At 40.8% G+C, this 16,197-nt stretch overlaps 1 protein-coding gene across 3 annotated transcripts in view; it reads left to right on the forward strand.

The window, feature by feature from the left end:
* LOC101952090 (protein unc-13 homolog A-like) overlaps window positions 1–16,197 on the forward strand; it is a 122,705-nt gene that overhangs the window by 80,367 nt on the left and 26,141 nt on the right. Inside the window, exon 8 of one of the 3 annotated variants that reach the window (XM_065558179.1) lies at window positions 34–965. The exons of the other annotated variants lie outside the window; for them this stretch is intronic. Coding sequence (XP_065414251.1) covers window positions 34–201 — 168 coding nt within the window. The 3' untranslated portion in view covers window positions 202–965. Of the gene's footprint in view, window positions 1–33; window positions 966–16,197 lie in introns of those variants that run through there. 3 annotated transcript variants of the gene reach the window in all.

A 16,197-nucleotide genomic window follows, 5' to 3' on the forward strand; every position in this document is an offset into this window, starting at 1 on the left:
CATGTGCTGCTGTAACTTCGTTTTCTTATGTAGGAAAATCTGAGCTTCAGATCCGCAGCTGTTGTAACTGAATGCAGCTCCATTACACTAGCTGAAGATCTGGCTCTGGAGAAGTTTTGTTCAGATGTCTTTGATTCACGGGAACACATCTCACTGTCTTTTGAAAAGCTAGATAATCTAATGACTTATTTTGTTGGATAATTTTTTTTAGGATTCTGAAGGTTATCTTTTACCATAATGTCAATTGTAGCTAGAGCATTTTAGCTGCAATTCAACTTGAGTCAGAAACATAAACTCTCTACCGAAAGCGGTAGCAGAACAAATAAAGAGATTGCAAACAATATGATGTATTTCATTTTAATGTTTAAAATAAATTGTTGCAAGAGATGTTCTATCCAGCAAATATTTAATAAAGCTGTATTGAAAATGTCATCAATTGAAAATTCATTTTGCTGCTGGTTATAGCAATTAGAATTTGCACAGACAATATCATTTATTAACAGAGTTCAATTGCTTTAAGTGCTTTCTCATTGCCCATTTCTAAGTTGCGTTCTCAGTAATGTAACTTGGTTGCCTCAGATGATTGGGCCCCGGGACACAAAGCTTGTCATTTCTGGGTCAGCAGTTCATATCTTCCACAAGTTACTCGGTAGTACTCTCTGTTGTTGTTAGCTAATGGTTGAAAAGGGTGGTCCAGCTGGAGAAAGGTGATGGTATTAATTCAGTTCCTTGAGCATGGTGGTCCACATCAGGTTCTTCACCTATCACTATTAGCATCTCGTGGTACACTCAGCAGTGCTGAAAGTTAACTACCTGCTCATCTCTAGAGATGTTTCCTTCAGGAAAGCACTGAGTTACAGTTTTGCTAAAAATCATGAGTCAGTCCTCAAATTATGAGACTGATTTAAAATTATAAGACTCTTTAAAAAAGAATAATAGAGTGTGGGGCGGTGTTGGCTGTTGAGTCTTTACAGTAGACTCAGGTGGTGATGTAGTGTGGAGAAATGCTCAATCATGAGGGCTAGAAACATACTCCTTTTTTTTCCTTCCTGAAAGCTGAGATTCTCATGTAATCACTTGACTCCAGGAGTCAGCAGCCTTGTTGTATCCTAGATGGCCATAGCTGGTTGAAACTTTGAGCTTCTCATGCCTAAATGAGAGATTATGTTTAGCATATGATGTGTTTTTTCACTGCTTTCATTGGCAACACAACCACCGTTGATCTCTATTCTCCAAGAATGGATTTGAGTTGAGTTGTGTTGTTCCAAACAACCATTGCCACCTAAAACTGGCTAAATCTGCTGAGCTCATGTTTGAGAGTCAGAATGTGCGTCTGCCGCTCCTTACTCCACAAGCAGCCTTGCTGATGTCAATGGGACTGCCAAAGTGAGTAAGGTTATCATGGTCTGGCCCTCATTACATATTTTACCATGTTTGGAGAGTTTGCTTAAAGGGTAAATTCAGTTGCTAGGGCCTAGCTCAATTATCTTGTCTCGGGGTGAGACACTGCCTGACGGGAATCTGCCCTTGAGGCCAAGGAAGAGTAGTGGAGCTGTGGGAGTAGCATCTGTATGCCTACCATCTTTGGGATGATGGTATGGATAGCCCCTTTGGAACTAGGTTTTATAGCATTCAAGGTTTGTCTGCTTTCCTTTATCTTGTCTTCCATTCCGCCCCCAACCTTTATGCAATGGGAGCACACCAATGCCAGTTGTACAACCACAAAGATAGGGGCAGGATCTGCTGCTACATACCTTCCACTGTCTGATCACTTATACAATGTTCAGCAACCAAGAAATAGCCTCGGCCCGCATATAAAGCATCTGTTGGATTCATTGCTTACTGTGAAAGAAGAGGCAGCAGACAATCAGCATCTATTGATTATCTAGTGATAATCCCAGGTCCTGTTGCTACTCTGAAAAAGAAATTCTCTGCTGTTGGTGCTACCTCACAAGCAGTAAGTAAGAGCAGACTTTGTCCCACAGCACTGTGGGAAGCAATGAGCTATATTTATAAGAGAAGGAAGAAACTTTGTAATTTGTCATTTTTTAACTGCTGGTTTGCCTTCTTCTAAATTAAAAAGCTTCATGAATAATCCCAACTGTACATACAAAAATGATGGGGTCTAAATTAGCTGGTACCACTCAAGAAAGAGATCTTGGAGTCCCTGTGGGTAATTCTCTGAAAACATGGACTCAATATGCAGCAGCAGTCAAAAAAAAAAAACTGAATGTTAGGAACCATTAGGAAAGGGATAGAAAATATCATATTGCCTCTATATAAATCCATGATACACCCACACCTTGAATACTGCATGCAGTTCTGGTCACCCCATCTCAAAAAAGATATATTTGAATTGGAAAAAATACATAGAAGGGCAGCAAAATGATTAGGGGTATAGAACAGCTTCCATAGGAAGAGATTAAAAAGACTGTAACTGTTCATTTTGGAAAAGAGACAACTAAGGAGGGAAATAGGATAGAGGTCTATAAAATCATGAATGGTGTGGAGAAGTTATTTACCCCTTCACATAACACAAGAAACAGGGGTTACCCAATGGAATTAATAGACAGCAGGTTTAAAACAAGCATAAGACTTGTTCTTCACACAACACATAGTAAACCAGTAGAACTTGATGCCGGGGGTGTTGTGAAGGCCAAAAGTATAACTGGGTTCAAACAAGAATTAGATAATTTCATAGAGGATAGGTCCATCAATAACTATTAGCCAAGATAGTCAAAGACACAGCCGCATGCTCTGGGTGCTCATAAACTTCTGATTGCCAGTGCCTGGGGCTGGATGACAGGATGGCTCACTTGATAAATTGCCCTGTTCTGTTCACTCGCTTTTAAGCATCTGGCACCAGTCACTATCAGAAGACCAGATACTGGGCTGGGTAGACCATTGGTCTGACCCGGTATGGCTGTTTTTATGTTCTTATAAGCCAATTGGGTTCTAAAAAAATGAGCTCATTACAGTGTTGGCTGCCAGATATACGATCAGCATCCTTCTCAAGAGAGGTAGGGAAGATGCTTGGCAGGCTGATGAAGCCAGATCCTCCGCTTTCTGCCGTGTCGAAGGCTGTTTAATTTCTGCCATTAAAGATCACTGATTCATGATACTTGACAGTTAATCTATGGGTGTAAATCACTTTTGGGGCCTATTACTGCTTAATTGTGTGTAGACATTTGAGAGCAAGCTCTGGTAAAATCTCATCCAGAATCCTTATTTATGTTATTGATTTTTTTTTCTGAGTGCTCTTAGCCCAGAAGAAGAGAACAAAATGTCACTTGTATCATGGTGTTGCTTCAGAATAGGGAAACAAGTGTGTGAATAGCAGATACTTGTGCCTTTTGCACGTCTGTTTTATACAACACTGTGTGATTTTTTTGTAAGATTATATTTGCTTGAAAAGGTATTTCTAAGCCATTGCAGAATCCAGAGCCGTGTTTTGACAAAATTGTCAGTGTTGAAATCAGCTTTATAATTAAGACTGTTGTTAGAATCCTAATACGTTCTGCTTTGCATTCTTATCGGTCACGTTCCTCTGACACAATTTGTGTAGTTAACTTCAAAATTCATTTCTTTGTGACTTGCAAAGAGGATTTTCTGCATTTCTCTTAATCATGTTAAACTCCCTAAAAAATGTTAACAAATAATGGAAATAAATGCAGACACTTTAAAAAGTTTGTTGGGATAGACATTGATTTTTTTTTTAAACTGTTTTGTGTCATCTTTTAATATTGTGTTTTTTCCCTGTTAGGCACTTTCTTCATTTCATATTCAGGACAGCTTTTAATTATCTCAGGAATGTGTTTAAGGAGAGATAGAGGAAAATATAAAACTTAGAGATGCATTAGATATTTAGGAGAGAGAGTCTCCTGTAGAATTTACTATAAAACAAAACCGAAAACCTTTCTCTTTTTGTAATGTTCAACTGTGGAACTTTAGTCCATTGCAAACTGTGGCTGGGGAGTGTGTCCATTTATATCTTCTTCTGATCATTTTTTTGGCAGGCAGTCTTGAAGGTGCCAGCATGCTAAGTGTTAACATTATGAAATCTTCTTCACGGTATAACTGAGTTTATATTTACAGTAAGAAAGTTACTAATCCTTCAACATTCAGCAAAAATGCAGTTTCAGACATTCATTAGTCATATTGTAGTCTACTGGCTGGTTTCTCCTCAAAGTAACCAGTAACTGCTTCATGCAATTCTGGGTGGTTGTGTAAACCTGTGATTAGGAAGTTTTCTATCGAAGAAATGTGGACTCAGTTAACTACTATGTCATAAACTCACTTGTAATATTTAGTACAAAACTAATGTATTGAAGTGGGAAAGTATGTTCTCTGAGTGGAAAGTTTTTGACTGTTTGGAGCTAGGGAAGAATAATTAAATGGCTGCTGCATCCATCAAGAAATTCAAAGGCCAGTCCAGGAACTTCTTCCACTGACTTCAGTGTAGGTATCCTGGATTTACTCTGGTGCCCATGAGACCAGAATCTGGTCCCAGATTTACATGGTTCTGTACTGAAATAAATTTCAAACTCCATAAACACGCCATAGTGTAAGTGTAACACTTATGTCATCTTTTGTGACACCCCAATTCTGAGTTAGCCAAAGGCTGTTCCATCAAACAGCCATAGCCAGAGCTCAGAGGTATCTGATACTGTGCATTTTCCCCCAGACACACCACACCATCCAGGATTGCACAGTGTAGAGGGGGTAAAGCTGCTACATCAGCTCTGTGCCACCAAGGGAATTTCTGAGTAGCTGGTGATTCTGATAGGGTGCCAAAAGGCCATATCATAACTGGATATCCATCCCAAAGAGCTCTCCGCTCTTTAGCTCACTGGGGATAATGCATTTCCCCCACACTTACACCATTCAGCTGTGCTTTCAGCTACAAGAAACAGACAAAGCATTTTCAATCTGATCATGTATTTATGAAGAAATAGAGCCTGTAAAAGTACATCTCTAGTTTGGCTACTACATGGCAGTGTTCGTGTGCATCTTTTAAGCATTAATATCACACTCGTTGCTGGGATAGCTGAACATCTTCCACAAATCATGACGTCCCCATGTCCGCAAAGTACTCAACTTTAAATATATTAGTCTTATTGATTTTAATGGGACAGATCATGTGCTTAAGGTCATAAATGAGTAGTCTGTGTAGACTTTCTAAAATTGTCCTCTTGGCCATTTTCTTTTTTTCTAGGCACACATAGACAGGGTTTCTTCTTCTTATTATTATTTATTTATTGGAATTCTAATGCAAAGAAGTGAGTCTTGTTGTTTGTTCTGAAGATAGGTTTCATGGTTATTCTGTCTTTTGGCATGGAGTTACCACAGCAGAGAGTGAACTGCTGAGAAAACAGGCCTTTTCTCTGGCAAGTCTTAACCTGACTTGAGCCCAGACTAGAACCTACCAGAATACCATTGGTACTGATGTGTAGCTGGTGCTAAAAAATCTTACCTTCTCTAAAAATGGAAGGAGAGAAATGAGTAGGTGACTGGAAAGCTCAAGAGCCTCAGGGAATGTTTTGAGGGGGAAAGGCAGAGGTCCACCTCCCTCCTCAATCCAAGAACTTGGAAATGCATATTGATAACAGTGCCACAGGTTATGTCTACATTTCAATTAAAAACCTGCAACTGACCCAGGCTCACAGGGCTCGAGCTAACAGGCTGTTTAATTGTGGTGTAGATATTTGGGCACAGGCCGGAGCTTGGACTCAGGGACTCTCCTCCTTCATGGTGGACTCCTCCGAGAGCTAGGAGGTTTCTGCAGTAAGGGGTCCTCCTGCCATTCCAGGGCCTACTCTACTTGCTCCCTTCTCAGGGCTTCCCCCTTATGTAATGCAGTTTCCTCCTTTTAAAGCCCAGTTCCCTACCATGCATGATTGATAGTGCTGGAGGGGTAGGGCTACTTCAGTGTACACAAACTCTCCCAAGCCCCTTCTCTGTCAGTGTGGGGTTAACATGGCCCACCGCAGGAGTCTGCGCTAATGAGATTTAGGGCTTTTAGACCCACTTTCCACTGTTCCAGCCTTTTACCCAGCATACAGGGGATAAGATTATTACTCCAAACGTCAACCTCGTTCTCTATATTTATGATATTTTAACCACTATTCCCCTCTCCATCTCACCCCAAGAAAAGCTGAATGAGACAGAAGACAAAGAAAACCCTTTAAACTTAGGATGAGACATCCACAAATCATTTTACAATGGTTAATGCAACTGGTGTTCTGTGACCTCTGCATATACTCTGGCTCTTGGAGGAATCCATCAAATCCCAGGGGCAAGCCTGGTAGGGAGGGGTTAATGTGGCTACCCAGCCATAGGGACTCCAATAAAGCTGCTATCCAGGCATCCCTGAAGTAAGGTGGTGCCTCAGATCTTTTTTTTTTTTTTTTGCCTTGTTATTGACCTCAGGAGGGACTTGTTTTCTGTTGGCCTGAACTTTTGCTTTTCCCCCACCCAGAAGTAAAGTTAGGCAGGCCCACAAGGGTGAGGTTGCTACCAAGACTAAGATGCTGTGGCCTGTATTAGGCCAACCCCATGGTGGAAACTGGGCATGGTGAGGGGGTCCCAGCCCAGCTAGGGAGACTTTTTATACTTCCCTTGGCACAAGGCACCCTGGTTCTTTGCAAGCCCTTGAGTAGAGAGTACAGTGTGAGAAAGTACAGTTTTATTTTTTATCTCCTTAATTGAAGTCTATCAAACTTCCTTTAGTATCTGCAGAAAATTGCGGCTGCTTTTTCCACATTTATTACATTAGGCAAATTTACACACAACATTGTAGTAATTTTTCTTTAATATTCCTATTATTACACATCCTACTTTGAGACAGAATCTGTGTTGTGCAGTTAATCCCCTGTCACTTTTAATTTAATTGTACAGCAAAATGGCTGCTGAAATTGCCTATGATTCATTTCTTTATAATGAAATGTTTAACAGACTGCAGGTTTTGTAAAGGATTTCTGTATAAAAATTACCTAAGTAATGGATATATTACATCTTTGTTTTGTGGCTCTTCCATTATCATTCATTTAATGATTACACAAATGGTTCCTTGATTCACATTACTGCATTTATTTTACAGTAGTGTGTGTGTGTGTGTGTGTGTGTGTGTGTGTGTGTGTGTGTGTGTGTGTGTTTATATATATATATATATAGAGAGAGAGAGAGAGAGATGTGTAAATCATCTTGTTACAAATTCCACAGGAAATACAGTTGTTGGAGCCTGACCTTAACTTCTCCCAACTTCTGGAATGAGTATTTCATAGGTAGGCCATGTGCACTTGGAGCTGTGTTTGGACATCCCAGCTCTGGATCTGGAAATGCACGACCAGCCTTATATCTGCAATGTTGTTGCAGATCTGAAGTAGAGGTAAGCTTGAAAGCTTGTCTTTCTCACCAGCAGAAGTTAGGTAAGATAGTCCAATAAAATATACTATCTTGTCAGTCTTTTATATATGGTATGCCCATTCCTCACCATTCTTGCCTAAAATCATTACTAACTAGGGAAAGTAAGCTTCTGTCTTTGCAATCCAAATAAATGGCGTAAACTACCTGTTTTTTAAATAGGAACCAACATTTCATAAACTTTTGTTGTCTTATCTTAAGTCTTGGCATTGTAAATTGAACTGCAATTGAAAGTTCTCAGTGTTGCTTACTATTTTAGAATGAAGGTCTGACCATCTGAAGAAGTGAGGTTTTTACCCATGAAAGCTTATGCCCAAATAAATCTGTTAGTCTTTAAGGTGCCACCAGACTCCTTGTTGTTCTGACCATAAGTCTTACTTCTGCATTGGGACTGCACTAGAAGATCCTGGTGCAGAACTGGGGCATCCCATTGTTTACATTATACTGAAGTCTGCTATTGTAAGATTGTACGACAGCTGTTCCTACAGGAGAATACACCTGTGAAGAAACATTTTTAATAAAATCACAAATGGGAGAGCGGGGAGAGGCAGTATTGAGACTGGGCAAAAGAAAAGCTTTAGGAAAGGTTATAAAACAGTGAATATCACTATCGCTTTAGGGGTGAACTTCACCTGGGATCTCTCCCATGGACCCTCTTTCAAGTGACAGGCCACTACCTGCACTCTTCAGTTCACCCCACTTTAGAGTGGATCCCCTAGTCCCACCATCCAGCCATGGTTACAAGGTGAATAGTGCCATGTATGCCCTGACAGCCCCTCAGAAGTGTACCCACCCTTAGGGTGGATCCCAAGGTGGCCACCTGTTTCCAGCAACATTAACACGACAGGCCCAGCTGTATTTGGCACCTGCAAGACACTCCTCTCTAGATGCCTGTGACCAGCAGCTGACTAAAGAGGCTCACAACAGCTCCTTCCAAACGGATGCACTGTCCGTTCACTCAAAGGTACATAGCAAGCAGAGGAAAGGGTTAAGACCACCTAAGGGTCTTGCCTACAGCTCTTCATCTCCCTCAAAGCTTAAGTGAGAGCAGCTGCCTCAGACACATCCTTCAGGTCTCTTGCCTTAATTTTACAGCCCTGCTGCATGTTTTGCTTATATCTGGGCAGGGAGATATTCAGCCCTCCTGTAGTTTCTATCTCTGTTCCCACAGCAGGTCTCCCTGAGCAGCTGCTGCCCACTCACCTTTTCTTTGTAAATAAAAAGTGGGAAGGAAAAAAGGGAGGAGTGGGGGGAGGGAGAGTCAGAAGACTTAAAATACAATAAACTACTGCCCTGAATAATACTACATGAGTGAAAATGATATTCACTGAATTTCATTTTCTTCTTCTTCCTTTAATCTTCATCACACAACTTCTGTATTAAAAGACTGATGCCTAGAATTTTGTTCCTCTTTAGCATCTTGTTAAAAAAATAGTTCTATTTATCCCTTGGCACTGGCTGAATGAGTCCCCGTTAAGCTGGATTTATGTTCATACTGTCCTGATTAAGTTACGGTCATCACCTTTCACTACTTCACCATCTACAGATTAATCAGTTCCCTGGGAGATGTCCCAATAAAGCATCTGACCTGACTATGTAACATTTAAGTGGAGCATATTTTCTAGAAATTCCTTTAGGCTGGCATTTTCAAAGATGCCTAAGGCAATTAGGTGCCCCAATCACACTGACATTCAATGAGAACTTTGAACATAACTCCCTTAGATTTCTTTATAAATCTTCCCCTGAGTGTTTCTTAAACTGCTACTGTACACTATCCACATACTGTGAATAACATACTAGAGAAAACTAGATGAGGGAATGGAATTTTGCCTGGCGTTAGAATACAGATTGTATACGTACCCAGTGAAGAATGGCATATGCAGTCTTCTTACCCGTGGCTTCATAAATTTGCACCCTCTGCATTCTGAAGAGTGCAGGGACTGCTCCCTTTAGGGTGCACGTTGACCCAGAGAGGAAAGGGAATGGTAGGCAGAGCCATGGAGCCAACCTCTGACTCCACCTGTAGGCATGTATGAGTAAGCTGCACCTCACAAAGGTCTTCTCAGTGACTGCGCATGTGGAATCTCCCTCCATGGGAATTGTGCAGCTGCCTTCTATCCCCACTGTGGGGCTTCGTCCAAATGGCACAATATAGAACATACTACCTTGGGAGTATATTGCACTGAATTACACTGAAATTTGTGTGTTGTGTTAGATGAGCAATTCTTCTGCAGAAGCCATATAACGTGTAAATAAACAGAAAGGTTGAATGGCAACATATCACCTTTATAGATGATTCCATTTCATGGTTCATGTAAGAGAATGAGTCACTTCACCTGGGTTCTGTGGTGGAGAATTTGACTCCTGGTGTCAATAATTTAATATGTATCTGCAGAAATATTAGATGTAAGTAGATGTTCACCTCTTGGCTCCTTACCACAGTAAACACTGTGTAATGTACTATGTGTAGGGATGGTTAAAGGCTTTCTATTCTGATAAATGGATAAATGACATAAAATACTTTAAAACTATTAACACAATAAAGTGCAATCTGTTGTAAATATTGTGTTCTTCATACCCCTACACTAGGGCACCATACCTACAAGGTAGATAAGTATCTTTATTCTTGGAATATCAAGGGAATAGCATACAGAAGGAAAATGCAGCCAGTAGTGTCCATGCAAAAACATAATTATTTGACTGGCATTTCAAAAATCCAAAAGTCTCGCTTGAAAAGTAAAAATAATGCTAGTAGAAACATGCCATTCAATTCCATTTAATAAATTCACCTTCGATTAATGACAGGGTAAATGTTAAGGTGCTCCCTTTTAGAAAAGTAAACATAAAAATGAACTTTTGTCCATCATCATCATTGCTCCCACCAGACTTCCATAGTTCCTTAGCACACAAGTCAAAACAAGATTTGTCTAGCTACTAACGTAGGGGGCTCAGTCTGATATCTGAAAATCAAGCTGTGTTATTTCTACTGTGAATGTTATAACCCCACTTACACCAATGATAGAGATTCTGGAATCAGAATTTAGCTGGCAATTAATCTGATCCATAAATCAGATTTATAACATATGTATTTATATAATCTCAGCATTTATAACAAATGCAGAGATTCATCAGCATGTTCAACAACCCTATCTCCAAAATTCCCCAGTAAAGAAGATAGAAACATTTGGACAGGTTTCAGAGTAACAGCCGTGTTAGTCTGTATCCGCAAAAAGAAGAACAGGAGTACTTGTGGCACCTTAGAGACTAACAAATTTATTAAAAAAAACTTTTGAAGTGATAATCAAGGTAGCCCAGTACAGACAGTTTGACAATAAGTGTGAGAATACTTACAAGGGGAGATAGAGTCAATGTTTGTAATGGCTCAGCCATTCCCAGTCCTTATTCAAACCGGAGTTGATTGTGTCTAGTTTGCATATCAATTCTAGCTCAGCAGTCTCTCGTTGGAGTCTGTTTTTGAAGTTTTTCTGTTGTAATATAGCCACCCGCAGGTCTGTCACTGAATGACCAGACAGGTTAAAGTGTTCTCCCACTGGTTTTTGAGTATTTTGATTCCTGATGTCAGATTTGTGTCCATTAATTCTTTTGCGTAGAGACTGTCCGGTTTGGCCAATGTACATGGCAGAGGGGCATTGCTGGCACATGATGGCATATATCACATTGGTAGATGTGCAGGTGAACGAGCCCCTGATGGTATGGCTGATGTGATTAGGTCCTATGATGATGTCACTTGAATAGATATGTGGACAGAGTTGGCATCGGGGTTTGTTACAAGTCTCCAACGAGAGACTGCTGAGCTAGAATTGATATGCAAACTAGACACAATCAACTCCGGTTTGAATAAGGACTGGGAATGGCTGAGCTATTACAAACATTGACTCTATCTCCCCTTGTAAGTATTCTCACACTTATTGTCAAACTGTCTGTACTGGGCTAGCTTGATTATCACTTCAAAAGTTTTTTTCTCTTAATTAATTGGCCTCTCAGAGTTGGGAAGACAACTCCCACCTGTTTATGCTCTCTGTATGTGTGTATATATATCTCCTCAATATATGTTCCATTCTATATGCATCCGAAGAAGTGGGCTGTAGTCCACGAAAGCTTATGCTCTAATAAATTTGTTAGTGTCTAAGGTGCCACAAGTACTCCTGTTCTTCATTTTGCAGAAACATTTGGGATGTTAAGAATGAAGCCAGAACATCTGCCGTGAAGGCATGCCAATGGGCAGCTGGAGGTATGCTTGCATGGGGCCAGCTGAAAGAATTTCTCCATCAAACAGTACTTAGAGACAGATAATATGTTAGAGTTAACGTAGCGGACATACAAAAAGCTGCCCAGGGTAGGCAGAGCCTTGTTTGTGCCCTAAGCAATGTTTGACAGCACAGGAATGACTGATAAATCAGAATATAATATAGTTTGCTCTTCCACAGCTATACTAGACCTTTGTGAAATACATAAACTCCTATTGGGCCCTGTCCCCTCCTATGAACAGGTTTCACCCTGTCTCTCATGCTAACACCCCACCTTGTCTCCTTCCTTCCTTTGACCTGCTCAGGCTAGGAGTGAAATCCTTGTACCTGTTTTCAGGTCTTGGTGCCCTTGATGATGTCTCTCCCTAGACTGGGAATACAGGAGATGGTGTTGCAAGCAGGAAATGAAGGAGCACAGCAAGGGAGTTCAATATGGACTGGGGCTAGAATCAAACAGAACTTGGGAGGGTTCTCTGACTGGCAGGGGGGCAGAGTGAGGCCTTCTCCATGTCTACACCTAAATCCACCACTAACTGTGGTAACTTGGTAATAGGCAGGTATGACTGAGAAGATGCAAGATCCATCTGGCCAAAACTTCATCCCATTGACATCAAAGGAAAAATTCCCATAGACATCAATGGGACCAGCTTTGGCCCATAAGTAGAAAATACAGCAACAACTGCAAGATGCCATTTTACAATCATTATAACACTTCAGTTCTTATCTCAAGCAAAATGTTTATCCCTTTTCACTAGTCTTCACTTGATGAGTCAGTGATACTCACTTCAGTTATGTGCATCATTAAACAGTATTCTTTTCACTTAGATGAGATACTACATAAAAACTGCTCTAATTCCTGCTATCCACTGCTTCAAAGTCAGTTTGAGGTCTAAATTAGATTATAGAATATGAAGCACATCAATATGAATGGGAACATGATACTGAGTTGTCATTGTGTCACCGAATTGTTTTCTATAGCAGTGTAGTCAAGATCTCTCACCATGTATAAAAATCATGAGTGGATGCTCAGTGGTTATTCCGGGATCAGATGGAGACTGTGATGTTGGTGACTGACAATCTTTGAGGAATTGAAGGGTAAGGTGGATAAACAAAGAGATTAAGCCAAAGTCTTGTCTGCAGCATGTGTTGTAAAGAGGTGGAAGACTTGTAATCATTAAAAGTTAAGGGAATATCATAAGCTTAAATCTTTGTGAAGCTATAGCATCAGGTGATTCCAGACATCTTAGTTACACCCACTGTTTAAGATAAGTTTGGGCAGTGGGGACCCCGTGGAATTGTGGCTTTTAAGGGTGCCAGATTGCCTTGGAGAAAGGGGGAGGGGCATACTAAAATGATAGTTCTGACATATTTATGACCTGATGTTCAGGTTGATCTTTGATACTGTGCATGCCATATGTTGCCCTCTACACAACTCAAAATGGACATTTTGTTGGACAAATGGTGTAGTTTGTGCCCTGAAAGGTACAAAATGTGTGCATGGTTTTGTGAGTGCAATGTTGGAGGTTAGTTTGAACTCAATTGAAAACTTGGCCATTGGAGTGTAGTAAACTAAACCACCCCCCTTCAATGTACAATAGGTGTAAACGCCAAAGTTCATTACATTTCACCACTTTTTGAACTTTGTTTCTGTATTCCCCTGGGCATATATACATTCCAAGTAATTTCTTAAAAAGCAAAATGAAATGTACAATTTGACCTCTCATTAAATATTTATTTGCAATTGGACCTTTACTGTAGAAATTAAAGATTTGGTATTTAAATTTGTCCTTTTCCCATTTTTCCTACTAATTAATTTTGAATGTGGTTTTCACATAGTGAAATGATTTTATGCACAATATTTTTTGAGATCTTTAAACTCAGTTCTCTAGTTACAAAAAGAGGCCAATTTTGCATGTATTTTCAATTAATCCTTTGAAGATCTCTGTCCTTAACAGCTCTGCAATGTTGGTCTAATAACGAACTTATTTCATTGAAGTCAGTGAAATTTCTCACCTGCTCAAATTTAAGCAAGTGCCTAAGTGCTTTGCTGGGCTAGGGCCAAAGTGCTCACCAACTTGTTAGACTGAGCACATCTTACATAAATCTAGTACTTCTAAGGAACTTTCTATATTTGAAATCAAAGCAGTGGCAGAAGACCCTGTGACAAAAGTCCAAATGCTAAAATATCTACGCTTTATCTATAGTAATTGCTCTCCTCTTTTTAAGACTTCACTGCTCCTCGACCCCTCTCTTTCTTTTTTTTATCTTAAATCACACCACTCTTGGGGCTCTGCATCAGCTAAGTGGGACTGGATTGGACTCCTGTTGAGCTCATCACAGCTTTTCTGTGATTGACTGGGGGTACCTCTGTTGACTGATGTGCAGGCGCTCTCTTTCCTCCACGGAGTAAACACACTGAGCCAGCTTCTGAGCTCAGTGACACTTATGTAAATCCTGAGTAGTTTTATTGAAGTCAGTGTAATTACTCCATATTTAAACTGGTGAAACTGAGACTAGCATCTGGCCCACTGTCGCTGCACTGCTCAGAGCCCCAGCTGCTTTCAGAAACTAGAAGTGAAGGCCAGGCAAGTATATTAGTCTTTAGTAGCTTCGTACTCTGCTTAGAAAAGGCCATCTCAGCTTCTGTGTTTTTCAAAAATGTGTGTACGTGCAGGGGCGGCTCTATGGTTTTTGCCGCCCCAAGCACGGCAGGCAGGCAGCTTTCGGCGGCACGCCTGCAGGCGGTCTGCTGGCCATGCGGATTCGGCGGCATGCCTGGTCCGCCGGTGCTGCGCCTTCGGCTTACCCGCCGCCAAAGCCACAGGACCGGTGGGCCTCCTGCAGGCATGCCGCCAAAGGCAGCCTGACGGCCTCTCTCACAACAACCAGCAGGCCGCCCCCGGTGGCTTGCCGCCCCCGGCACGCGCTTGCTGCACTGGTGCCTGGAGCCGCCCCTGGGTATGTGTGCGTGCACAACATATTCTTTTTGTGCAGTTATCTAACCTACTGGTATTGATAGTTTCTTAGAAAGACTGATTGATTGCTTTACTAGGCTTCTCTCCGGTCCAAGGTGACATTTCATCTGCAGTACACAGTACAAATAGATTTCAGAGTAGCAGCCGTTTTTTTCTTTGTATCCGCAAAAAGAAGAACAGGAGTACTTGTGGCACCTTAGAGACTAACAAATTTATTAGAGCATAAGCTTTCGTGGACTTGAAGTGAAGTGGGCTGTAGTCCACGAAAGCTTATGCTCTAATAAATTAGTTAGTACAAATAGAGTAGACTGCAATAACCAATGAAATAGGATGCTAAATTTCCTGTGATACATTGCTATTGATTACCACACAAAATCTAAGAAGATTATCAATTTTGTCTAAATGATTCATAAGATTTTTATATTTTTCCATACAAATTCCCATTAATGAAACAACATGGCCATTGACGTTTGGCCATTGAGCTAGATTGCAGTTGTCTAGCACACTTAGAATTTTAATTTGGGACATTTAAAGTGTTTTTTTCCCCTATATTATTTAAAAGTGAAACGTTAAAACATCCAGGCTTACAATGTTTCTTATTGAATCTTATTAGTATGGCATTCAGTGCATTGTTAATATACTGTTTTGGGGGGAAAAAACTTGTTTGTGACCCACAATATTTTGGTCATACTTTTAATTAGTAGAAATGTCTCTAGCTTTGGTATCACATTAACTTCTGTAGAACTTTACTAAATGATTATCTTGGAGCTGAGATCATATAAGTCCTCATCCAAAGCTCACTAAAGTAAATGGAAAGCCTCATTGATTTCAATGGGCTGTGGACCAGGGCGATGCAAAGTTTATGCATTCTAGGGGAGGGATGGCTCAGTGGTGTAAGCATTGGTCTGCTAAACCCAGGGTTGTAAGTTCAATCCTTGAGGGGGCCATTTAGGGAACTGGGGTAAAAATCTGTCTGGGGATTGGTCCAGCTTTGAGCAGGGGGTTAGACTAGATGACTTCCTGAGGTCTCTTCCAACCCTGACATTCTATGATTTACTTAGGCTTCAAGGAAGACAGGATGTGCTGCTCCACAGCACTTGTGTCATTTACTCTTTGCATCAAGGTCCTTTCCTTTTTGTCCTCTCTTGCCTGTTGCCATTTAGCCTCCCTGCCTCTCTGTTCTGCCAATAAAGCCAGCATTTGCCTGTTTGTCAGCTTCCTCCACAACTGTCTGTGTTGTCTTCTGCAATCCTCTTTATGCATAGAACATGCTCCCTGAAGTAATCCATAAGGCCCTCTCCTCCTTCCAACCCCTCTTCTAGACCCACCTTTGCTGTGATGCCCTCAAGAAATCAGCCAATCAAGGATGGTTTTGCTGTGCATCAGTTGATGACAGCTGACTTATAAAACATATAACATATAAAAACATATTCCCTTTATAAATCATCCAGTTGTGCAAGTCATCTCTAACATCATGTGACCGTATTTCCATTACAGTCATTTTCCCCATCTCACTTGTGTCCTGTCTCCAA

Source organism: Chrysemys picta, chromosome 10, assembly GCF_011386835.1.
Source record: "Chrysemys picta bellii isolate R12L10 chromosome 10, ASM1138683v2, whole genome shotgun sequence".
Taxonomy (NCBI): domain Eukaryota; kingdom Metazoa; phylum Chordata; order Testudines; family Emydidae; genus Chrysemys; species Chrysemys picta.